The sequence below is a fragment of the Hypanus sabinus genome, chromosome 19, assembly GCF_030144855.1.
Source record: "Hypanus sabinus isolate sHypSab1 chromosome 19, sHypSab1.hap1, whole genome shotgun sequence".
Classification (NCBI taxonomy): Eukaryota; Metazoa; Chordata; class Chondrichthyes; order Myliobatiformes; family Dasyatidae; genus Hypanus; species Hypanus sabinus.
The window spans coordinates 70,308,655-70,336,246 of record NC_082724.1 but is presented as its reverse complement, the minus strand read 5'-3'; the positions used below and the strand labels follow the sequence as shown (position 1 = coordinate 70,336,246).

The 27,592-nt window shown below is 35.6% G+C and overlaps 1 protein-coding gene across 5 annotated transcripts in view; it reads right to left on the bottom strand.

The window, feature by feature from the left end:
- The window catches only part of nisch (nischarin), a 95,994-nt gene that overhangs the window by 48,003 nt on the left and 20,399 nt on the right, over positions 1 to 27,592 (bottom strand). For all 5 annotated transcript variants that reach the window (XR_009506867.1, XM_059944641.1, XM_059944642.1 and 2 more), the window contains exons 8-11: positions 24,197 to 24,349; positions 19,106 to 19,174; positions 12,932 to 13,117; positions 10,333 to 10,461 (exon numbers count right to left, since the gene is read on the bottom strand). Coding sequence is in view for 4 of the 5 variants with exons in the window: in XM_059944641.1 (XP_059800624.1) it covers positions 10,333 to 10,461; positions 12,932 to 13,117; positions 19,106 to 19,174; positions 24,197 to 24,349 (537 nt within the window). In the remaining variant the exon portion in view is untranslated. The remainder of the gene's footprint in view (positions 1 to 10,332; positions 10,462 to 12,931; positions 13,118 to 19,105; positions 19,175 to 24,196; positions 24,350 to 27,592) is intronic.

Here is a 27,592-nt window from a genome sequence, read left to right as displayed (position 1 = left end):
CGTGGACAAATTATCCCATATTCCGTTGGTAAAAGAAAACAAAGATATTTAGATATAGCTTTATTGGTGGTTAAAATTAAAGAAATTGATAAGATTTATTCCGTTACTCCTACCAAAGAACTTTATAAGAAGAGAGTTGAGCTTCAAATGGAACATAGTTTATTATTATCTTCTTCAATTGAGAATCAATTAATTAAGACCAGGGCTCAATTTTATATTCATAGTGATCGAACTGGTAAATTGCTAGCTAATCAATTAAAAGCTATTTCGACTAAGCGACAAATTATTAAAATTCGTAAACAAGACGGTAATTTAACTGCTGATCATAAAGAAATCAATAACACTTTTCAAGATTTTTATAAATCTTTATATCAATTAGAATTTGATGGTGACCTGTCCATGATGGATAATTTTTTTAACAACTTGAATATTCCTAAACTGATAGATGAAGATTGATGTTTGAAGATTGCTTGATGTTCCTATCTCTATGGCCGAAATAAAGCTCCTGGTCCTGATGGTTTTATTGTAGAATTTTTTAAAACTTTTTCTTTATTGCTTTCTCCTTGGCTATGTGAAATCTTTAATGATGCGTTTGTTAAGAAGAGATTACCTCAATCTTTTTATGAAGCTACTATTTCTCTAATTCTTAAAAAAGATAAAGATCCTACTTTATGTGCATCTTATCGCCCTATATCATTATTAAATGTAGACTCTAAGATTCTTTCAAAAATTTTAGCCATTAGATTAGAAAAGGTACTATCACAGATTATTTCAGAAGATCAAACTGGTTTTATTAGGAATCGGTATTCCTTTTTTAATATTAGAAAATTGATTAACATAATTTATACTTCATCACCTACAACCCCAGAATGTGTTATCTCATTAGATGCTGAAAAAGCTTTTGATAGAGTTGAATGGACATACTTATTTAATGCATTGAGAAACTTTAATTTTAGTCCTAATTTTATATCATGGATTAAATTAATATATTATAAACCTGTTGCTTCTGTTCTTACAAATAATTATAGATCCTCTTTTTTTCAATTATCTCGTGGTACAAGACAAGGTTGTCCTTTAAGTCCTTTATTATTTAATATTGCATTAGAACCTTTAGTCATTGCTATTCGTGAGTCTCCTAATATTTTTGGTATCATCCGTAATGAGAAGTTATACAAATTATCACTTTATGCTGATGATTTGCTGTTATATATTTCTGATCCTAATAGGTCTATTCCCGCTATTTTATCCTTGTTGGCTCAATTTGGTAGTTTTTCTGGTTATAAATTAAACTTAGATAAGAGTGAATTATTCCCCTTAAACTCGCAAACCTTATTGAATGGCAGGATGCCATTTAAAGTTGTTACTGATAACTTTATCTATTTAGGTATAAAAATCACCAAGAAATATAAAGATTTATTTGGACTGAATTTTTTACATATGCTTCATCAAATTCAACAACTTACTACAAGATGGTCTCCCTTATTTTTATCATTAGTTGGTCGGATTAATACTATTAAAATGATGATTTTACCGAAATTTTTATATTTATTTCAAGCCTTACCAATTTTTATTCCTAAATCTTTTTTTTGACAACATTGATTCAAAAATTTCCTCATTTGTGTGGCAAAATAAAAACCCTAGGTTAAGCAAAAGGCAATTACAAAAATCTAAAAAAGATGGTGGTCTAGCTTTACCTAACTTTAGATTTTATTATTGGGCGAATAATATTCATAACCTAACGTATTGGAAACTAGATTTGGACTCACCATTGTGTCCACAGTGGGTAAATTTGGAATGTAGTGAGGTAAAGGGATATTCTATATTCTCCGTTCTTGGTTCTTTTCTTCCTGTTGATTTATTTAAATTCAATAAACAGATATCTAACCCTGTTGTCAAACATACACTACGAATTTGGTTTCAATTTCGTAAATTTTTTAATCTGAAAAACTTTGTTCTTGACAGCCCTATTTTATTTAATTTTTTTTTTCAAACCTTCATTGACAGATCAAGCTTTTAGCATATGGAAAAGGAAAGGTATAAAATGTTTCCGTGATCTTTTTTTTTGAAGGTACTTTGATGTCGCTTGATCAACTTTCTAACAAATTTAAATTACCTAAATCTAATTTTTTTAGATACTTACAAATTAGAAATTTCTTACATAAAATTCTCCCATCTTTTCCCAATTCAACTCCATTGGATTTTTCAGATTTGATTTTTACCTTTAATCCCTGCCAGAAGGGATTAGTAGCTTTTATTTATAACATGATTATGAAGATACAACCAGAAATATCAGATAGAATTAAACAAGAATGGGTAAAAGAACTTCGATATAATATATCAACAGATAAATGGGAAAAAATTTTACAAATGGTTAATTCCTCTTCTATTTGTGCTAAACATGCTTTAATACAATTTAAAATTGTACATAGAGCTTATATGTCTAAAGATAAGCTTGCTCGATTCTACTCGCATATCAATCCTCAATGTGACAGATGTCACTTAGAAGTGGCTTCATTGACCCACATGTTTTGGTCATGTCCCACTTTACATAACTATTGGAAGGACATTTTTGATGTCATTTCCTCAATATGGAATATCGATTTACAACCTCATTTTATTACTGCAATTTTCGGTATGCCAAATGAAGATGGTAATCAGTTTTCCCCTTCAATCAGACGAATGATTGCTTTTGTAACATTAATTGCCAGAAGGTCTATATTACAAAACTGAAAAGAAGTAAATCCTCCTACCACATCTCAGTGGTTCTCTCAAACTATTTCCTATCTGAGTTTGGAAAAAATTAGAAGCACTATTTTTGACTCATCAATTAAATTTGAAGAAACCTGGGGACCATTCATTCGACATTTTCATATGAATTAATTTGGCCTTTTTCAGATCCTTTTCTCTACTTATTCTTGTTCAGGTATGGAGTTCCGGAGTTTTTTCTTGACACTATCACATACTTATAAACTGTTATTATTGCCCATGTTAGTTTAGTTTAGTATTTTTTTCAATATATATTTTCTTCTATATATTTTCAATTTTTTTTTCTCTTTTGATGATTATTTTTGGTTTTTTTTCATATATATTTATATAGACTTGATTGATTAATGTACCTTTTGTTGATTGATGTTTAATAGGATATTATTATCCTATTACTAATGTAATTTCAAGTTTATTGAATTTGTAATCTATTCATTATCATGCTATGTTTTTTTTTATATATATATGAAATTTAATAAAAAGATTGAAAAGATCTTAAAAAAAAAATACTTTGGTAAATGTCTTTTAAAACCCAATATAGTGCATACAATGATTTATCCAACCAAGAACAATATTGCTGTTTGTTCTTTTTGACATCATGTTGACCAGGGCTAATAATCTACAACACATACTTGGTAATGTACTCCAGCACTTTGCTGACAAATATCAGGTTAAATAGACTTTAAGTCCCTTAAACTTCTCTCTTAAATAGTATACAATTATAGTAACTTTCAATCTGCTGTGTTCTTCAGCATTTAGGGAATGGGGAATTTTTAAAAGTTCATTACAAAAGCACAAGACCATATGACCATAAGATACAGGAGCAGAATTAGGCCATTTGGCCCATCAAGTCATCTCTACCATTCCATCATGGCTGATTTATTATCCCTCTGACCCCCATTCTCCTGCCTTCTCCCCTTACCCTTTGAAACCCTTATTAATACAGGACCTATCAACCAATAGCATCCACAATCAATGCAGCCAAGACTTTAAATCTTTGAACTCAACAGCATATTATAAATATTAGATATAGATATATTATAAAAAGGTTTCAAATTAAAAATTACATCTAGTAAATTCTTATCAGGACTTTTAGGAGATGTATTTATTTGAGACCGTAAAAAATCTCTCATTTGTAGGTATTGGAAAAAAATGAGTTTTGGGTAAACTATATTTAGTTGACAGCTGTTCAATCGAAAAGAGACTTCCCTCTACAAACAAGTCCTAAAAGCACGTAATACTTAATCAATCCCATTCTTTAAAAGCCACATCAATCACAGAGGGTTTAAAAAAATGATTAGAAAAAATGAGACCTGAAAGAGAAAAATCACAATAAGCCAAAGTATCTTGGGAATTGTATCCAAATTCTCATAGTATGTTTAACTACCAGATTATCAGTTAACTTACTCAGAGACAAAGGAAGTGAGGATCCAAGAAGAGAAATAATAGAAAATTTATTAACAGAGTTAGCTTCTGAAAAAAAAACCCCACATCGGGCAATCACGATTAATGTAATATAACCAAAATGTAAGATTTCTTATATTAACTGCCCAATAATAAAATCTAAATGTTTGGTAAGGCTAATCCTCCATTCTTTTTATCTTTCTGAAGATGAATTTTATTTAATCTGGAATGCTTATCCTTCTATATATAATAGAGTCAAGAGAATCAAAAAAAGATTTAATAATAAAACCAGGCAATGCCTGAAAAAGAAATATAAATTTAAGTAATATATTCACTTTGATAGAGTTAATTCGGCCAATCAGCGATAACAAAAGAGGTGACCAATTTGATAGTATCCTTTTTACGTGATTCAATAGGGTAAGAAAATTTTCTTTAAATAGACACTTACAGTTTTTAGTGACTGTTACAGCTAAGTAGGCAAATTGGTTTCTTATAATCTTAAAAAAGTAGGTTAGAATTTGTTGGTATCAAATTATTCAAAAGGGAAAAGTTCACTTTTATGTAGGTTTAAATTATAACCTGAGAACTGGCTAAAACAGGAGAGTAAAGAAAGCGCATGGGGTAATGAAGTCTCAACATTAGAAATAAATAGCAGCAGATCATCAGAATACAGTGAGATTTTGTGAATCATGTCTCTCCTTAAAATACCAGTGGTATCATTAGATTCTCGAAAAGCAATGGCTAAGGGTTCTAAAGCCAGATCAAAAAGCCTTGTCTAGGGCCATGTTGAAGTTTAAATGGTTTGGAATTATGAGAATTAGTGATAACCCAGCGGAAGGAGCTAAATAAAGTAATTTAATCCATTGAATGAAAGCAGGTCCAAAATTGAATTTTTCTAAAGTTTTAAATAAATAATTCCATTCAACTCTGTCGAAAGCTTTCTCAGCATCTAGGGATACCACACATTCCAATATCGAAAACAGATCTAAAGAAGTTTTTATTCCCTTAGTTTTCCATGTTAAAAAAGCCTTATCCAATATTGATGGTTTAAAGAAAAAGTTAAAATGGATATTACTAGAGAGAACCAAGTTACTTAAATTGAAAAAATCTACAAAATTGAAACAAATTTTTAATGTATTTTAATGAATTTTTAAACAATGGGACTAAGATCTTGTCTACCTATCCTAGAGAACAAAAAAGGAAGAGGAGCTCCCAGTAAAGAAGCCAAAGAAAACCCCCTTACTGAATTCTCCTCCAAATGTAACCATGAAGGACAGTCCTGTTCATCTGTATTGTGAGTCCAAAAGGTGATATAATGAATATTAATTACCCAATAATAAAATCTAAAATTTGGTAACATCAGTCTTCCACCCTTTTTTGATTTTTGCAATAAAGATTTATTCACTCTAGAGCTTTTATTATTCCAAATGTATGACAGGATCATGGAATCTATTCTATCAAAAAACATTGTCGGGACAAAGGATGGAAGCGCTTGAAATGTATATAAAAATTATGGTAAAGTTACCATTTTTATAGCATTTATTCAACCATTTAATGATATCGTCATAGGTGACCATTTGGAAAACGTTTGTTGTGCATATTCAATTAGAGGAAGGAAATTATACTCATAAATCTTTAAAATTTTTAGTAATTTCAATACCAAGATACATAAAATAATTTTTAGCAATATTAAAGGGTATAATAAGAGTAATTATTAATGGGAAATAATTCACTTTTATGTAAGTTTAGTTTGTATCCAGAGAAAACACTAAATTCAGTAAATATGGATAGAGGGAATAGATTTCCTAGGGTTTGAACTGTAAACTAATAAATCATCTGCACATAACGAAACCTTATGTAGTTTATCCCCTCTCTTAATACCCTGAACAGAGTTAGAATCCCTAAGAGCAATAACAAGTGGTTCTAAAACCAAATTAAATAATAAAGGACTGAGAAGACAACCCTGACGGGTTCCTCTATATAATCTAAAATAAGGGGACTTTTGATTATTAGTTATAACCGCAGCCACCAGGGCTTGATAAATCAGTTTGATCCAGGAAATGAATCCCGGACCGAAATTAAACCTCTTCAAACCCTGAAACAAATAAGGCCATTCCACCCTATCAAAAGCTTTCTCTGCATCCAGACACAATACATTCGGATTCTTTAGCTGAGGGGGAATAAATAATATTTAACCATCTTCAAATATTAAAATGTGAATACCTATTTTTAATAAATCCAGTTTGATCATTTGAGATAACAGTAGGCAAAATATTCTCAAGTCTATTAGCTAAAATCTTAGAATTTTAAAATCCACATTCAGTAAGGAGATATGTCTATAGGATGCACATTCAGATAGATCTTTTTTTTTTAGGAATCAATGAAATTAATGCCTCATAAAAAGTTTTTGGAAGATTCCCAGAGGATATACAATCAGTGAAAGTTTGACAAAGATATGGTATAAGCATTTCATTGAAGGTCTTATAAATTTCCACTATATATCCATCTGGTCCCAGAGCTTTCCTTAGTTGCACAGAGGATATAGCTTTAGCAATTTCTTCTTGTTTAACAGGTGCATCTACTGTATTAATATCTTGAGTCAAAATTTTAGGTATATTTAATTTTTGCAAAAAATCTGTCCATAATAAAAGTATTGTCAGAGAATTCAGATTTATAAAGATTGGAATAGAAATCCATAAATATCTTATTAATTTCATAAGGATCCAATGTTTCAGTTCGATCTGATCTGTGTATTTTCAAAATCTGTCTTCTAACCATGCTTGCTTTTAACTGACCAACCAAAAGTTTACCTGACTTATCTCCATGTATATAAAATAAGCTTTTAGATTTAAAAATTTGCTGTTCGATGGGAAAGGTCAGAAGCAAATCATATTGTGTTTGAAGTTCAACACTTTGCTTATATAGATCTTCTGAATACGCTTAATCTCTCTCTAATTTTATTTGTAAGCACTAACTGTTCCACTTTAGTTTTCTTTCTTAAAGCTGCTGATTATGAAATTACCTGTCCCCTAAGAAAGGATTTCATCGTATCCCATATAACCAAATTTGACATTCCTTCAGATGTATTAAGTTAAAAAAACATAGAAATTTGCTCCTTAATAAAACTAACAAAGGCTGGATCCTGTAACAATACGGGATTCAACCTCCACTGTGACATTTTCAAAAAAACTATCAGAGAGCTTCAGGGTTAATTTCACAGGCGCGTGATCTGACAGCACAATGACATCATACACGCACTCAACAACGGAGCATAGCAAGCGTGTGTCTAGAAAAAAGTAATAAATTCTTGAGGATCTATGATGAACATGTGGAAAAAAAAGAAAAAACTTTGTCATTAGCATGTTTCTATTTCCAGATATCAACCAGGCCATATTCTAATAGAAAAACATTAATACAGGCCGCCGCTTTATTAGGGGGCGACGGATTGGTTGATGACCTGTCAATCGTCGGATTCAGACAGCAATTAAAGTCATCGCCCATGATCAACTTATATTCATTCAGATTCGGTAGTTCAGAAAAAAGCTCCTTAAAAAATTCAGGACTGTCTGAATTAGGTGCATATACACACACCAAAGCTACCTTTGATAATTAATTATCTTCCAATTGAATCAGTAATAGTATTAAAATGTACAAAAGGGATTTTAGAGTTAACAAAATTAGATGCCCTCTAACTTTATTAGTTGATAAAGAATGATATAAAGGTCCTTTCCAGAATTTAAAAAGGCAATCTTCATCCTGTCTCCGTACATGATTTTCTTGTGCAAAAATAATATCCGTATTAAGTGTTTTTAATTTCTTAAACATCTTTTTATGCTTAATAGGATGATTCATGCCAGTCAAATTCCAAGAGATTATATTAATTTTATTAACATCCATGTTTAAGATTTAGAGTTTTATAAAGAAAACTACTGCGCAACTGCACATTAATCCAAAAGAAACAAATTTGACCAGAAGTGACGACATATTTGAGAAAAAATGTCCATCAATAGAACAGCCCAATCGTGGAATAAAACCTATTCTAATAGCCCCCCTCCTCCAGCAAAGCCCGAAAAAAAGCAACCAATAGGGTGATCACATGCTAGGCTAATGACCTTTGACCCTGTCCTCCATTCTGCAGCTACATTAAAAAAATGTAGTATTATTCATCCCACCAAATCAAACCATAATAAAAGTAGTAAACAAATTTCAAAAACTGTAAAGTTATGTCTAACAATAATAAAAACGTAACTGGCAATGGCCATCTTAAATTCATCTGAAGTACATTAATCACGTATACAGAAAAGAATAAATCCAAGCAAATAATATTACAACTGAAGTTCTTGCTTTCAAAATAAATTTACAAGTCGTACAAAAAAATAGTGAATATAGATATCAAACCTAAAGCTATTTGAGGCAAGCAAAAAGTTAGAAAAAATAATTCAAACTAGGTCCTATACGGACCTCTATGATACAGGTTTCCTTCAAAACAGTTATGAATATATACTAATTATCAACAAATAAAAAGAAGAATCAGATCAGCCAAGTCCCATTAGGACATCCAAAAAGCATAGAATAGACTTTCCTCAAAACATCTCATAGATCAGAATTACCTATTCAGGTTACACTTGGCTTAACTTTGAAATTCTTAATAAACTTTCATCCTTCATCAAGGGAATAAATCCTCTGCGGCTGAGAGTCGGGGGAAGATTATCAGCCGCACTGGGTAGCGAAGCGATGGATGGAGATTTTTCTTATACATTTCACTCATCACTTCCCAGTATTTCTTTCTTTCGACAAGAATCTCAGGAGGAAAGTCTTCGACTATACAAATTTGAATTGAGTTGAAGATTAGTTTCCGTTTCCTTCTGGCTTCTCGAAGTATGGCTTTTTTGGTTGTATAATAATGCAAGCAAAGTACGATTGGCCAGGGGTGTAATTCAGATGAGCGCTGAAATCCTGGAATTATATGGACTCTGTCGAGTAAAGGGCTTGCTTCAAGAGTCTCACTAAAAAGTGAGTACAGCATATCTGAGAAGAACTTTGATCACCAGTTTCAGCATTTTCAGGCAAACCTAATATACGCAAGTTCCTCCAACATGCTCTGCTGTCTAAAGCAATCCATTTTTCCCTCGTTTTTAATAGTTCCGAGGTAATTTCATTAATTTTCTTTTCCATAGATGACATCTTTAATTTCAGACGCTCAAGCAGACTACTCTTCGAATTGAGAAGGAATATGAACAATTCAGGCAAACTATCAATGAACTCTGTATTCTTATATGTAAATTAATAAATAAAAGAAAAATCTTTGAACTCAGGCAGTAGCAGTTACCTGAAAAGCAAGCCAAAACCACTGAGAGACTGAGCGAGGACTTGACACTGTATGGTATGCTTACAAATAACTGAGTTCTAAGTCAAAAAAAGTAAGTTTGATCCTTTATTACACAACCAAAGACAAACTATATTATATAACAATAACTCACAAAACTAAATTAGAAATACAGTGGAATAAGAGTTATTAGCAGTCAACAAATACATCATCCTCTGCTCCCCATAAACTAAACTAATTAAGACAAAGCATGAATATGAAATGATACTTATTCTACCAGACCAACACATGTGACAAATTACCAAAACCCATCATTGCGCAACACAAAATACAATACAGAGATAGAAAATAGGTACGTAATTCCTACACAGACCATTAAATTTTAAGGTGATGTTTAGAAACTCAAGAAAAATAACAATTCAGTTATAGATATTGTAATAATGAAATAAAAAGTCCTCAAATTTAAAGGAAAAAAATCAAGCTTGGCAGTTACACATTATTTTTGTTAAAAGCCAGAGGGTCTACAGTCATTAACAAAAAAAGAGCCAAGTTATCTCACCCCATCAGATTTCTCAAAAAAAAAAATAGCTTTGCAGGGAGGTACTATTCCATATTTAAATAACTAGAGAATCCCCAAACTACACAGTTAAAATGGTTCATTAATCTTAATGAAAAGTTTGCTTTGGTGAATTTTCTCCAACAATTTAGATAGAAATCCACTTCAGGTTGCAAACAATCGAAAAATTTAAGCTGGAAAACTCATTTGCCATTAACTGAACAGTACAAAAATGTTACACATTTCTACCATGAATTTAATTATTATTATTATTCATTGTTACCTCTGAAGCACGATCGCCAAATTGTGCGAGAACCTTTGTTCTGTAATCAGGAATGATGCTCAAAGGGTTGTTACTTAGAAAGACCTTCTCAAGGCAGGGCAAACTCCCAATGTTCTTAATTTCTTCTATCTGAAAATAATTATTCTGCATCAATACATTTTGCAGAAAACACTAGAAAACATGTTTATAGTACCCTGGACATATTAACTTTGTGAATAAATGGATGTGGGGGTAGAAAGGTGGGTTGGCAAGTTTGCAGACGACAAAAAGGTTGGTGGTGTTGTAGAGGATTGTCAAAGATTGCAGAGAGACATTGATAGGATGCAGAAGTGGGCTGAGAAGTGGCAGATGGAGTTCAACCCGGAGAAGTGTGAGGTGGTACACTTTAGAAGGACAAAGTCCAAGGCAGAGTACAAAGTAAATGGCAGGATACTTGGTAGTGCGAAGGAGCAGAGGAATCTGGGGGTACATGACCACAGATCCCTGAAAGTTGCCTCACAGGTAGAAAGGGTACAGAGGAGATTTACCAGAATGCTGCTTGGTTTAGAGAGTATGCATTATGATCAGAGATTAAGGGAGCGGAGGAGGATGAGAGGAGACATGATAGAGGTACACAAGATATTAAGAGGAATAGGTAGAGTGGACAGCCAGCGCCTCTTCCCCAGAGCACCACTGCTCAATACAAGAGGACATGGCTTTAAGGTAAGGGGTGGGAAGTTCAAGGGGGGTATTAGAGGAAGGTTTTTTTTACTCAGAGAGTGGTTGGTGCGTGGAATGCACTGCCTGAGTCAATGCTGGAGGCAGATACACTAGTGAAATTTAAGAGACTACTAGACAGGTATATGGAGGAATTTAAGGTGGGGGGGGATATATGGGAGGCAGGGTTTAAGGGTCAGCACAACATTGTGGGCTGAAGGGCCTATACTATTCTATGTTCTATTGTGGTAGAAAACAAACTTGAGTTCAAAGTGATTTTTCAAGAATTGACATTTGAAGTTCATTGCAGTATTAAACATGATAAACAGGAGTGTTGCATTTGGTCCTGCTTACTTGCACTATCATTTAATAAGATCATGCCTGAACTTTTAACTCAGTTTCACTTCCCTGCTCTAACCAAACATCTGTTAAAATTTTAATCTAGTCATCACCATCTTAATTGCACTCAGTAACTGAGACTTCACAGCACTCTTGTCAATTTACTAATCTGATTAACAGACTAGACATGCCTAATGTAACAAGATTCTTCCATTACAATCCTTGGATACTTCCTGCGCCAACAGCAGAACAGAATCAAGAGCAATGGAGGCACGGTGGCAGTAGTACAGAGTTCTCAGCATTGACTCCAGACCCAGTGTAATCTCATGGAATCAGGTCAAACATAGGCTAAAATAATCTCTTCTTAATTACCACCCTCAGCCTACTTATTAACCATAAATCAGTGAGTGCTCCTCATCACTGCACATTTAGTAAAATCTCTGAAAATACTAAGGACACAAAATATACTCTAGATGGAGACACAGTCTATCACCAAGAGTGGCTTGGTTGTATTGACACAGCTAAAGGCCAGCTACCAGATTGGACATGTGGCAAGTATTACGTCAATCAAAATTGGGATAATACCTATACAACCTCATCCTCACCAATCCTTTCTGTGGTAGACCTCTCCATCCATGATAGTAACTGGTAGAAGTAACCACAGCACAACTCTTTTGGAGACAAAGTCCTTCCTTCCTTCCAGGTGTGTGGCACTACTAACATTCTAAACGGAATAGATTCAGAAGCAGCAGCTCAAACTTGGGCATCATGGAATGCAGTGAACATACAGTATAGCTCCAGATGAAACATATTACACAATCTTTTACTTCATGGCCTGGCATCACTCGCTACAAGGTATCTATAAGAAAAATTATGAAATTATAGAATAACTTTCATTGCGAGGACAAGTGCAGCAGCAACATTCGTCAAGCTGCTCTGGACCATCTAGGACAAATCAACACATTTGACTGGCACCCCATCAAACTTTCATTCCCTCCACCACCAGTGCCTGGTTGCTGCAGTGTATGCCAACCATAAAAATGGACTATATTACCCACCCAGGCTCTTTGACTGCAGCTTGCAAACCCTTACTACCAAGAAAAAGGTTAACAACAACCAGCTGCAACTTACCCTCAAAAATCACACACCATCACAACACAAGCATAAACTATCAGCCCTTCACTTCCCTGGATCTAAATCCTGAAATTCGAGCCCTAACTTTAATGTCACAGCAACTTCACTGGACCTAGAGTAGCTGTTTACAGTGACAGTTCATGACTCTCTTCAAGACCAGTTAGGGACAAGCAATAAATGCTGGCAGATCAGGAAGTGAATTTAAATTCATCAGACTTTCACTTAACCCATTTTCCTCCAAGGGGAATAATTTGTTCTTCTTGCCATTATTACCACATAATTATTAACAATTTTTTCTGCTCCTCTCCAAAACTTTGACTGTTTTCATAAACTATAGAGGCCAATTTTTAATATAATATTTCAGCACAGGCCCAAACTGCTGGGAGCATTTACAATATTTTACACAAATATATCAAACATATAAAATTACCTGTGATATTTTATTGTCGCCAAGATCCAAGTTAACTAATGAGTAAAGTTTGTTCAGACCAGACAGACTTTCCAATTGATTTCCTGTCAAGTTCAAAGTTTTGATGTTCCCAAGTTTTGTATGAACACCTTGCAATAAGGTGAGCTTGTTGAATGATAAATCCAAATGAATGAGATTATAAAGATGCTGAAAAGAAAGAAAACCGTGAAAGAACATTAAGAATTTGATTAAGCAGAAGTCCAAATTAATCAAATAATGCAGGAAGTTCAGTGGCTATTCTTCAATAAGTACTCATTTGTAAACAGAAAAACTAGTGACCAGGTATTTTGCTAGACATCTTTCTTTGTGATAATGAGGACTAGAAATCTTTTAATTAATTTAAACTGTCTAATAAACTTAGCTCACATACCCACAGACCAACTACCCTGAATTCTAAGCACATATATTCTTCTACCTCATTCAGCACATTATCACAAGATCACAACTTCTGACCCAAACTGCCTCATTACTCACACTTTCTACCTGGTCTGACTAATATACAACTTTAGATTCACCAAAAGTACTGGACTCTCACTGTTCTGTCAAGTAGCCCAGCAAACCATGAGCTAAATGGGATGGGCTCAGAACAGATCTCACATCTCAAAATTCAGCAGCCATGAGGCACTGTGTGCCAACAGCAACAACAAAATGTGTTGTACCAATAACAATCAAAATGAATCAGTGCAAAAATTATGAGCTGTGTAACTCTAAAGCATTGCGCAGCCGAGAAGGAAAACAAATTAGAAACTCTATAAAAAGTGACTGAAGATTTTGAAAGCCCCCTGCGCCAAATTCCTGATGTAGGGAGAGCTCGATTACCACAGACCACAAGAAACAGGAGCAGAATTAGGTCATTGGCCCATTGATTCTGCTTCACCATTCAATCATGACTGATCCTTTTTCTCCCTCCACAGCCCCACTCCCCATAACCTCTGATCCGTGTTTAATCCGTGTTTAATCAAGAAACTATCAATCTCTGCCTTAAATACACCTGACCTGGCCTCCACAGCTGCCTGTGTTAACAAATTTCACAACTTCACCAACTAACTAAAGAAATTTCTCAGCATCTCTGTTTTAAATGGACACTCCGTCATCCTCAGGCAGTGCTTTCTTGTCCTAGTCTCCCCCACAATGGAAGACAACCTTCTCACATCGACTCTGTCTTATCCTTTCAGCATTCGAAAGGTATCAATGAGATTTCCTCCCTCATCCTTCTAAATTCTAAGGTGTACAGACCCAGAGCCATCAAATGGTCCTTGTAATAACTCTTTCATTCCCAGAATCATCCTTGTGAACCTCCTCTGAACACTCTCCAATGCCAACATATCTTTGCTTCAATGAGGAGCCCAAAACTGTTCGCAATACTCAATGTGAGGACTTATCAGTGCCTTATAAAGCCTTAGCATCACATCCCTGCTCTGGTATTCTAGACTCCTGATATGAATGCTAAAAGTGCATTTCCCTTCCTCACCACCATCTCTACCTGCAAGTTAACCTTTAGTGTGTTCTGCATCTCAGATTTTTTGGATTTTCTCTCCATTTAGAAAATAGTTTGCACATTTATTTCCACCACCAAACTGCATGACCATGAATTTTCCAACATTGTATTTCATTTGTCACTTTCTTGCTCATTCTCCTAATCTGTCCAAGTCCTTCTGTAGCTTATCTGTTTCCTCAACACTACCTGCCCCTCCACCAATTTTCATATCATCTGCAAACTTGGCAATAAAGCCATTTACTCCATCATCTAAATCATTGATATACAGCATAAAAAGAAGGCAGTCAAAACAGTAACCGTTGCAGAACACCACTAGTCACTGGCAGCCAACCAGAGAAGGATCATTTTGTTCCCATTCGCTGCCTCCTACCATTCAGCCAATGCTCTAACCATGCCAGTAACTTTCCTGTAATATCAAGGGCTCTTAACCTGGCAAGTTCCCTCATGTGTGGCATCTTGTCAAAGGCCTTTTGAAAGTCCAATTATACAACATCTTCTGCATCCCCTTTAGCTATCCTACTTAAAATCTCCTCAAACAATTCCAACAAGTTTGTCAGGCAAGGTTTTCCCTTAAGGAAACCATGCTGACTTTGTCCCATCTTGTCCTGTGTCACCAAGTACTGCATAACTTCATCCTTAAAAATTGACTCCAACATCTTCCCAACCACTGAGGTCAGGCTAACTGGTCCATAATTTATTTTCTGCTGCCTACCTCCTTTCTTAAAGAGTGGAGTGACATTTGCAATTTTCCAGTCCAAGATTTTTGAATCTTGCCTCCACAATCTCTACCGCTACCTCTTTCTGAACGCTCAGGTACAGTTCATCTGGTCTGGGTGACTTATGTACCCTTAGTTCTTTCAGCTTTTTGAGCACCTTCTCCCTTGTAATAGTAATTGCACTCACTTCTTTTCTCTCACACCCTTCAACATCCAGCACACTGGTAGTTGTTTTCCACAATGAAGACTGATGCAACACACTCATTTAGTTCATCTGCCATCACCTTGTCCCCCATTATTATTTCTCTGGCCTCATTTTCTAGCAGTGCTATATCCACTCCCATCTCTCACTTTTTTTTTTACATATTTGAAAAAGCTTTTACTATCCACTTTGATATTGTTTGCAAGCTTCCTTTCATATTACATCTTCTCCCTCCTAATGATTCTTTCAGTTGCTTTCTGCAGATTTTTAAAAAGCTTCCCAATTCTCTCTTCCCGCTAATCTTTGCTTTGTTGTATGCCCTCTCTTTTGCTTTTACATTAGTTTTGACTTCCCTTGTCAGTCACGGTTGTATTATTTTGCCATTTGAGTATTCCTTTGTTTTGGAATACATCTATCCTGCACCTTCCTCACTGTTCCCAGAAACTAATGCCATTGCTGCTCTGCTGTCATCCCTGCCAGCATCACCTTCCAATTTACTTTAGCCATCTCCTCTCTCATACCACTGTAATTTCCTTTACTCCACTGAAATACTGCTACGTCAGATTTTAGCTTCTTGAAATTTATCAAATTTCAAGTTGAACTCAATCACATGATTACCCTCATCATCAAAGCAACATTTAATGAAGTGCAATCTCAAAGAGACAAAGTCAATGAACACCAGGGAAAAAAAAGTTCAATTTCAGTCATTGCCCCATAATAGTGGCAGTTGGATGCCAATCATCAAAACACCAGAACCTCACTACTACAGCATGTCCTAAGCCCAATCTTCCAATCTGATTGTCTGTGTCCTTTCATCCTAATGAAAGTATCCCCTAATTATGCAACAATGCTCAATTTGATCTGCATCTCTTCAGAAAATGCAGCAATTTCATACAGTTCATACAGCAACACCATGATTAGATTAAAAAGTAGTAATAATCATGTCACAGAAATGCTAAGGAATGTCAAATTCCTACAAGAGTCTAAACACACTAACATTTAATGATTGCTCAATTTTCTGAGTATTCTGTCCATGTTAATTTTCTAAGGCTAAACTCTGGAAAGGGCTCCAAAACTGAGCATCTTTCCATCCTCTTATAAGTTTCCCTTAAAATTAAAGAAACTGAATAAATACAAGATACTGTTGTATTACCTCTTTTAAAAAAAAAGAGAAATCATATTTTTCCATTATTCTTTAAACGAAAAGACTGCCTGCTAATTAAAACAAAAAACACTGCTATCACAGAGTCCTGAATAAAGGCTCGGTCTGACACTTTGGCCATCTAACATATGTGCTGTCTGAGTTGCTGAGCTCCTGCAGCATTTTGCATGTGCTTCACTGGCAACTTTATTGGTTAACCAGTCATGTGCAAGTAGCAGTTACACTAAGGAACACCAGGCCATTGTCTTCCACTCCATCACAACTCTGGATCTCCCGTCCACTGCCACCAACCTCATAGTTCCCTTAACCCAGAACTCCCGTTTCTACCTCCTACCCAAGATCCATAAACCTCTCTGTCCAGATAGACCCATTGTTTCTGCTTCTTCCTGCCCCACTGAACTTGTATCTTCATACCTCAACTCAGTTTTAGAAACTTAGAACATAGAAAGCCTACAGCACAATACAGGCCCTTCGGCCCACAAAGCTATGCCGAACATGTCCTTACTATAGTAATTACCTAGGGTTACCCACAGCCTTCTATTTTTCTAAGCTCCATATACCTATCCAGGAGTCTCTTAAAAGATTCTATTGTATCGGCCTCCACTACCGCTGCTGGCAGCCCATTCCATGCACTCACCACTCTCTGCATAAAAAACTTACCCCTTACATCTCCTCTATACCTACTTTTAAGCGCCTTAAAACTGTGCCTTCTCCCCCCCTGGTTTTATTCCCCCCCCCCACAGCTTCACTCCCTTCCTACCTACATCCATGACACTTCATACACTCTTGATCTTTTCAATTTTTCAAATACCCTGGCCCCAATCATCTTATTTTCACTACAGATATCCTGTCCCTATACACCTCCATTCCCCATCCCCATCAGGAAGGCCTCAAAGCTCTCCGACTTTTTTCTGGACACCAGACCCAACCAGTTCATCTCCACCACCACTCTCCTCCATCTGGCAGAACTGGTCTTCACTCTTAATAATTTCTCCTTTGACTCCTCCCATTTCCTTCAATCAAAAGATGTCACCATGGGCACTTGCATGGGTCCCAGCTATGCCTGCCTTTCTATAGGCTCCATGGAACAGTCTATGTTCAAAGCCTACACTGGTGTCACTCTTTTCCTTTGCTACATCGATGACTACATTGGTGCGACTTTCTGCACCTATGCTGAGCTCATCGACTTCCCCTCCAACTTCTACCCTGCCTTCAAAATTTAACCTGGTCCATTTCTAACACCTCCCTTCCCTTTCTCAATCTGTCTGTCTCTGGAGACAGCTTAACTACTGATGTCTATTATAAACCCACTGATTCTCAGAGCTATCTGACCTATACCTCTTCCCGCCATTACTTGTAAAAATGTCATCCCTTTCTCTCAATTCCTCCATCGCTACAGCATCTGCTCTCAGAATGACACTTCTCATTCCAGAACGAAGATGTCCCCCTCTTTCAAATAAAAGGGCTTCCTTTCCTCCACCTTCAATGCAGCCTTCACCTACATCTTTTCCATTTCGCACGTCTGCCCTCACCCCATTCACCTACCATCCCACCAGGGAAAGGGTTCCTCTTGTCCTCACCTACCACCCCACCAGCCTCCATGTCCACCACATAATTCTCCATAACTTCAGCCATCTCCAACAGGATAATGGGATCCTAACACCAAGAACATCTCCCCCACCCCCAACTTTCAACTTTTCGCTGTAATCGCTCCCTATGCAACTCCCTTATCCATTTATCATCCCACTCATCTCCCTCCTGACACTTATCCTTGCAAGCAGAATAAGTGCTACATCTGCCCCTACATCTCCTCCCTCACTACCATTCAGGTCTCCAAACCGTCCTTCCGGAAAAGTGACACTTAATCTGTGAATTTGTTGGGGGTCATCTACCATACCTGGTCATCCCAGTGTGGCCTCCTGTACATCAGTGAGACCTGATGGAGATTGGAAGACCACTTCACTGAGCAGAATGGCCACCCATTTTCACTCCACTTCCCATTCTGACCTGTCAGTCCATGGCTTCCTTTACTGCTGCAATGAGGCCACATTCAGATTGGAGGACCAAGACCTTATATTCTGTCTGGGTAGCTTCCAAGCTGATAGCATAAACATAGGTTTCTCTAACATCCAGTAATGGCCCACCACCCCCACTTTCACCATTCCCCATTCACTTTTCTCACCACATCTCCTTACCTGCCTATCACCTCCCCCTTCCTCCTCTTCACTGGCCTTCTGTCCACTTCTATCAGATTCCCCTTCTCCAGCCCTTTATCTCTTTCACCAATCAACTTCCCAGCTCTTTTACTTCACCCTTCCATCTCTTCCAGTTTCACCCACCACCTACTTACCTGATATTTCTTCCTCCCTTCCCCCCACCTTCTCAACTATTTTCTCCACTTGTGATGGCCTCAGCCTGAAACGTCGACTGTTTACTCTTTCATATAAATGTTGCCTGGCCTGCCGAGTACCTCCAGCATTTTGTGTGTTACTTTTAAGTAGCAATTAGCAGTTCTGGCACTTCACAGAAACATGGTCTACATAACCATGTAATCTACCTGTAAATTCTCCATAACTGTTATTTCATTGTAACTTAGATCCAGAAATTCCACTCTCGGTATGAGTCTCTGTAAGTAAAAAGAAACACAAAATTATAAACTAATGCACAACACCAAATTTTAAAAAAAAGCAAGAGGATCTATTATTTTATTTACTATTTAACAATACAGTATAGAGTAGGCCCTTCTGGCCCTTTGAGCTATGTCACACAAACTCCAACAAACCCAATTAACCCTAACCTAATCAGGAGACAAAGTGACCAATTAAGCCAACTGGTACGTATTTGGACTGAGATATAAAACCTGAGCACCCAGGCAAAACCCGTGCACTCCATGGGGAGGACATACAAACTTCTGGTTTGGCACCAGAATTGAACTCCAAACTCTGGAATGCCATGAGCTGTAATAGCATTACGCGACCTTGGTTATTGAAACAAGTTGTAGTGGTGCTTGTGAACTCTGGCTTAAGCACTCAGGAATGTTTCAAAGGATGAAGAAATGCAAACCTTTGGCCACGTTTTACACTGAGAAGAGTCAGAATTAATGCACTAAGGTACTTCCAATCTATTATTAGAATGGCAACAGCTGCTTGGCAGCAAGACCTGCACTTTATTATAAAAATGTGTTACCCATTTTATTAATTCAATGCATGCAATACAGTGATAATCTACTAGAATTATTCATGCCAACAGATAAGAGACTATAGCAAACTCGATTTCCTTTAAAAGTGTGTTAAGATAGGTGAGATGAGGAATAGAACAGAAAAAATATCATTTACTTGTTGTTTGATAACAGATTAAGTGCTATTAACTCCTTCCATTATACAACTTGAAATTTTAATTAATAGATCAACTTCCATTTGTTTATTACTGTATATTTGCACTTCCTTGCACTAAGTTCAAGCAGCAAACTTCTAAATCCCCTTTAAAAGGCCAAATCCAACTGCATTATAAAACTGGAATTGTTATCTCTGACTGTACACCACTGTGCACCAACATCCAAGTCTATACTACTGTTCATATCTTATAAGTAACTTGAAATGTAAAATTATATATTCATCCAAGTTCCTTATGAAGCCAGGCCTATGTGGATCTGTTACTACTGAAAAGGAAAACTAGTGCATTCTGTCTAGTTACTGACAACCAAGACAGCTTCCCCTAGTTAACAAAGGCAGAAAAAGCCTTTGATAGGATTGAGTGGAATTATCTTTTTAAGACCTTAGAAAAGTTTAATTTTGGGCCTAATTTTATTCGTTGGGTTAAATTAATCTACTTGTCTCCTACCACTCAGGTTATTACTAACTCCCAAATTTCTAAGCCCTTTAAATTACAGCGGGGAACTAGATAAGGTTGTCCTCTTAGTCCTTTACTTTTTGCTTTAGCTATAGAACCCTTAGCAACAGCACTTCGAGAATCTAAGATTTCTGGTATACTAAGGGAAGGTATGTCTCATAAAATTTCATTATATGCTGATGATATTTTACTTTTTATCTCTAACACTGAAACTTCTTTACCTTTGGTTCTTTCTTTAATCTCCCAGTTTAGTTCTTTTTCAGGATATAAGCTGAACCTACATAAAAGTGAGCTGTTTCCTTTAAAAGACCTAATGTCATCAAATGCCAAATTTCCGTTCAAAGTTGTTACAAGTCAATTTACATATCTAGGTGTAACAATTACTAAAAGCTTCAAGAAATTATTTAAAGAAAACTTAAACCCCTTATTGAATTATGTGAAAAAGACGCTTTCTAAATGGTCCCCTCTTTCTTTATCCCTAATTGGCCGAATTAATTCGATTAAAATGAAGATTCTTCCTAAATTTTTATATCTTTTTCAGGCCTTACCTATTTTTATTCCTAAGACATACTTTGATTCTTTAGATTCAATTTTAACCTCTTATATTTGGAATAATAAACAAGCTCGTTTAAGTAAAGTTTACTTACAAAGAAATAAAGAGATGGGTGGACTAGCACTACCCAATTTTAGGTTTTACTATTGGGCTGCCAATATAAGGAATATTACTTTCTGGTCCTATTATATTTATCGTAAAGATTGCCCATCTTGGGTCTCCTTAGAAGTTAATTCTGTAAAAAAATCCCTCTATTGCCTCTTTTCTTGGATCATACTCTTTTTTCAACAAATAAAAAAACAGATAACATAATTGTTAAGCAAACTTTAAGGATCTGGTCTCAATTTAAAAAATTTTTGGTTTAGCAAATTTTTCATTATCATCTCCCATTCTCCTTAATTATTTTTTTTATCCCTTCCATGACTGATAAAGTCTTTAAAGATTGGGATGAATTAGATATTAAGTGTCTTTGGGACCTGTTTATCTCAGGATCTCTTGCTTTATTTGACCAATTGTCAAATAAATTTGCACTCCCAAAAACACATTTTTACAGATACCTTCAAATTAGAGATTTTCTACATTTCCAATTAGCTACTTTTCCTATAGGTCCTGGTAAAAATTTACTGGACGATCTTTTAAATTTAAAACCTTTTGTTAATGGTTCTATTACCGGTATCTATAACTTGTTGATTGATTCTAGACAAGACTTTTTAGATAAAATAACAAAAAAGCTTGGGAGGATGACCTAAATTGTCAGATTTCTGATGATAGATGGAATAAAATTCTTAAACGGGTTAACAAATCATCTTTCTGTGCTCGTCGCTCTCTTCTACAATTTAAAGTGGTGCATAGAGCTTACATTTCTAAACAGAAGCTCTCCAGTTTTTACCCGAATGTTTCTCCACTTTGTAATAAATGCAACTCTGCTGATGCCTCTTTAATTCATACATTTTGGTTTTGCCCTACAATTGAAAAGTTTTGGCAGGAAGTATTTCATACCTTCTCTCAACTTTTTAGGGTCCAATTTGCCCAGATCCCCTTACTGCTTTGTTTGGTATTATTGCAAATGAAGACATAACTTTAAATACTCCTAACCTACAGGTTTTAGTTTTTACTTCTCTTTTAGCAAGAAGAGCAATCTTGCTTAAATGGAAGGAGTCTACCCCTCCTACACATCTTCAATGGCTACGTGATATTATGTCTTATTTAAATTTAGAAAAGATCCGCTGCTCAGTCTTAAATTCAAAACAGTCTTTTTGTGATATTTGGGGACCTTTCCTAAATTACTTTTCCAATTTATAAAGTTTAACAGTGCACAGACTTTTATGTATATTTTTATCTTCTCTTCTTAAGTGAATGTTTTTTTTCTAATTATCCATTGTCATCTATCAGCTTTTTTCTTTGGTAGTTGGTAGGGGGTTGACTTTTTTTATATAAAAAATTTATTTTATGATGTACGACTTGTCTTTAAATTTTTGATTACAGAGTGGTATAGCTTTATGTGTTATGCTATAACATTTTGATCAATTTTATTACAATATATGAATGTACACAAGTTATGTTGAGATGTATCTATGTGTTGCACTCTGTAAATCTTTTTTTTTCTTCTGAATAAAAATATTGTAAAAAGAAAGAACTATTATGGGTGATTAGACAAACACAGATCAGTCAGCAGCCTGGAGCTCCTCTTAATACAATCAGCAAGAGTACACAATTAACTAGCAATTCTTCACCTACAATAGAATTTGTTGGGCACATAAAATAATGCTGTGATGTGACATCACAGCAGTATGCATTCAGATCTTTCCAATTTTAACAATTGCAAATATTCTTATGTATCAATGTTACACTGTGTACAAGAATGTGGGTTTGACTTTGGTAGATTAACTTTCTGAAAAGTCTGAATTGCTGAATTCAGTTAATTCCGCACTCGGCCTTTTTGAATTAAACTATAATAGACAATGATATTGTTATCTATAGCAGGATGCAATTAAATAATGGTTTACATGAAGCCCAGAGTGTGCACATGGTTCTAATGATTGTTTAAAAATTTGTTCTGTCATCTTGCTGAATCGAAAAGTAGTATTTGTAAAGAAGGCACCATACACAAGAAATCACTCTATTGGGAGTTATGAAACATGAAATACAGAAAGAAAAATGCATAGTGAGGTAGTAATATAGAAAACAAACTGATACACCTCATCCACTAAATGAGCTGATCTGCAGAATGCTAGAGGCAACCACATATCTGACAAACTTTCACATTGCCTTCTCTCTCTCACTCTAACTCTTAGCACTAGCACTAGTCTTGACCCAGAGTTCCCTTTTGCAAAAAGTACCTCTTTTATACCCTTCAAAGCCCCTTACATTAGTATTTTCCCATTTGATACCTACACAATGATCTCACCTTCCTCAGACAAACATGTATTCATCATTATCTATTCTCAAGGCTGTAAACTTGTATTCCTATAACTTTCTCAAAATAATCCCACTTCTAGGCTAACACCAGTTTGTCATACAGACTTCTATTTTAGCATATACCAAGGAAGAATCACATGTAACTCTTTCCTTACAATGGCAATAATTTACAATAAATATGATAAGAACAAAAACAGCAGAATGGTGCAGACTATATTGCAACAAAAATAAATAAATGTGGAATAACCAAGAGAACCAATGTGGCAGCACCACCAGTAAATCAGTGTGAAAGAAATAATTGGTTCAGCAGTAGAGCTGTTCCTAAATGTAGAGATCCATGATTCCAAGCTCCCAGATCTTCTCCCAGGTTCAGAGAAAAATAAAGGGAATGACTGGAGTGGCTGGCATCCTTAACAATACCAATAGCCTCCCTAAAGCAACACATCATAAAGGAAGTGCTAAGCATGTGATTGACAGTGTCATAACTATGAAGAAGTCATATTAACTGGTAAAAGTGTAGCTTCTTACACTAGTTTTTCTCCCATCGATTTCATTTTTTTTTTAAAACAGAAAACACATTTTGAAATAGTTTTCAAATTGACTGTTCATAATAATTTGTGGTTAAAAGAGACATGAATCGCTTAGTAGTATTACAATGTTTGTTAATGTGTCAGACACTGAAGAAGAATTTGTCAAAACAAACGATAAAAATGGAGTGTAAATTGCAATCAGGAGAAAGGTCAGTGCAACTGAAATACAAGCACAATAGTCTGCTCTTGGACAATGAAAATGACAACATGAAATGGATGAAAAAAAATCTTTTCTTACCACAGATTCATCAATATTTGATATTTGGTTATGACTCATATCAAGTGTGGTCAGCATATTCCATCGTGGGATAATAGCAGCAACTGGACGTTCAGATGCCATCCCCTCTACTTCCCACTGTTCAAATTCAGAAGCTTCTGGCACAAGAATATCCTAATTAAAATAAATCAAGCTCATCAAAGCTAGAATAGGAGGCTAATACCACCTAAACAAAGATTTCCTGATGCAAATCAAATTTAATATAAGTATAAATAGTTTTTCTCATCAAGCAAGAGAGTTGTGAACAGATTCAGAAATAGTTGCTCCACAACTTCAGAACTCCAACTTAACCCATGCTTAACATCTAATCAGGATTGGTGTCCAAAATATAGGAGAGATTTTCAAACATTATGGGGACCCTTTCTGAACTATTTAAAAAATCTTTGAATTGTTATTAAAATATAGATCTGGCCTATTATTATAATAAAACATTATATGGTAAAGTACTCTTTTTTCTCCCCCCTCTTGTATTTTTTTTTAAACCAACCAGCTTTATCTTGGTAGGGGGTATAGATTATTTTATAATATAATTAACCATATTGTATTTCATCATTCAATTTATTTTATTTGATTGATCATCATGGGATACCATGATTGTATCAGTGTGATTTATATACAGTACTCTTTGTGCTGTTTTACTTTGATATGTATGAATCCTTATGAATTCTGTATTTGTGTATACAAAACTTTATAAAAATATTGGAAAAAGAAAGAACAAAATATAGAAGATAGTGTGGAAGAATGACTTTTCTCCCCATCCTATGCTGGGGCAAACCTTTAGTGATTACAGTCCCCACATATGCACAAGACAGGCCATTTGTTGATACCCATACTTTAGCTCCAAAAAACATCTTGAGAAAGGAAAATCAAGGTCAGAACATTAATTGGGTTCGGGTTCACCAAGGATCCCATTTTCAATAAACGGAGAGGATAACTGGTAATTAACTCTCTGTCAACTGGTTAAATTGTTTTTACAAATAAGTTGTTCTTACATTTTCAAAGCCCTACTGAAATGCATAACCAGGTTACACTTGAGGAAAACCTTGATGAATATCTGTCAATCATTTGGTAATTTATTCCATTAATTCACTTTCAGACCATTTAAAAGAACAAGTTAAATGCCACTTTTTCTCTTAGGCAATGTCTCAGGATCAAAGGTAAACGGTTTCCACTTTACTTTTGTGCGCTCCTTGGTGGTCAACAAGATTAATATTGCATGTGCAGACTCTACCAGGGTAGAATTTGTTTGCTAGCCAGGTAGGCTAATTGTGGGCATGAATGAGAAGTTGGGGTTATTACAATTTCTTCCACCATACTATAAGAAACTTTTAGAACATCTCTGAATATTTTTTAGCAGCAATCTCTTAATTGCTGTGAAAAAAATTAGAATAACTTTGTTTAGTCAGCATGGCATCAAGCACACAAATGCTGTTGCTTGCCAATCAATTCAGGGTGATTTGGGCCACATCACTGGAAACAGCGGTGTGTATACATCAATGTAAATTCATATTTGCACCAAAAAATATTGTCTCTAATCAGTACTAGACTGTTAAATATACTGGTGTTTACACTAATATCTGAAACTATGTTGAAAAGCATTGCTATCAATCACCCTCAAACATACAGATTAAACCAATCTCTTTAAAAAGAATAACATTTTTCAACCCCACATTTTTTGATATTTATTTACATAATTTCACCAAACACCTCAGATTTACCACTTGCTGCAACTAAAATGTATCTGTATTACAGTGGAGTAAAGGGAACAACAGAGGCATGAGAGAGGAGTTGGGCAGAATTGACTGGAAAATAACACTGCAGGGATGACTGCAAAGCAGCAATGGCTGGAATTTCCAGAAGCAAGATGGAAGGCTCAGGATACATACATCCCAAAGAGAAGCAAGTATTCTAAAGGGAAAATAACACAACATGCTAACATGTAAAAATTAACATAAGATCCAAAGAGAGGGCATAGAATACCGGTTGCCCCCATTTTTTGAACATTCGCTTTACGATACCTCACTGTTTCAAAAGACCTATTAGTTACCTGTTTTCGCTAACAGATGGTGTTTTCACTGTTATGAAAAAAAGCAGTGTGCACCCCGAGCAGCCAAGATCCTCCCCCGGAACTGCATTCTAGCCGCCATAGCTTAAACACGTGCCTCTGAGCATCTGTGCTTTATCTCAATTTATTTTGTGCATCCGTTAGCAAGATGAGTTCTAAGGTATTGGAAAAGCCTAAAAGAGCTCGTAAGGGTGTTATGCTCAGCATAAAGCTAGATGTAATTAAGCGTTTTAATCGTGGTGAACGAAGTAAGGACATTGTCCGCGCATTAAACTATTTACACTATTTATACACAGAGAGAAAGAATCTTGAAAACTGCCGATGTTACTGTTGGTTCTGCTCCTAGCAAAGTGATCTCTCCTAGTCAGCACCCAATAATGGAAAAAATGGAAAGTCTATTGCTTGAGTGGATTGATGGGTGTACAAAGCGTGGTGTTCCATTAAGTTATCTTATACTTAAGGAGAAATCAGTCAGTCTTTCTAATAAGCTGAAACAGAAAGCACTGGATGATGGTGATGAAAGTGTTGCAAGTGGAATTTAAAGTTAGTCATGGGTGGTTTGATCAGTTTCTGAGGGCAGCTTCATAGCTTAGTTTACTGGAAAGGGTGCTTCAGCTGATACCAAAGCTGCCGAAAAGTTCCCAGCAGAACTGAAGAAAATTACAGAAGGTGGTTATTCATATAAGCAAGTGTTTAACTGTGATGAAACTGCAATTTATTGTCAAAAAATTGCCAAGCACCCCAACCTCCAACGACTCAGCCTAACATCCCATCATCAGTGTGCTCGCTGTCTTCCCGATTCCGGTAAGTGAAACTACACTGTACATACGTTATTTCTACTTTATGTAGGCTATGTATTTTTATGTGTTATTTGGTATGATTTGGCAGCTTCATAGCTTAAAAGTTACTGGAGAGATTGCTTCCGCTACGCTAGACAGTGCTGCAATGATTGCAGAAAAGTATTTCTACTTTATATAGGCTGTGTATTTATCATATCATTCCTGCTCTTACTATATGCTACTGTTATTTTAGGTTTTATGTGTTATTTGGCATGATTTTGTAGGTTATTTTTTGGGTCGGGCAACGCTCACAAATTTTTCCCCCATATAAATAACAATTGCTTATTCACTTTACGACATTCCGGCTTACGAACCGTTTCACAGGAACGCTCTACCTTCAGATAGCAGGGGAAACCTGTACATCAAAAATTAGTGGGAAGTTACAGGATTGGGAAACTTTTAAATACCAATACAAGTCAACTAAAAAAGTAATTAAGACCCTAAGACCATAAG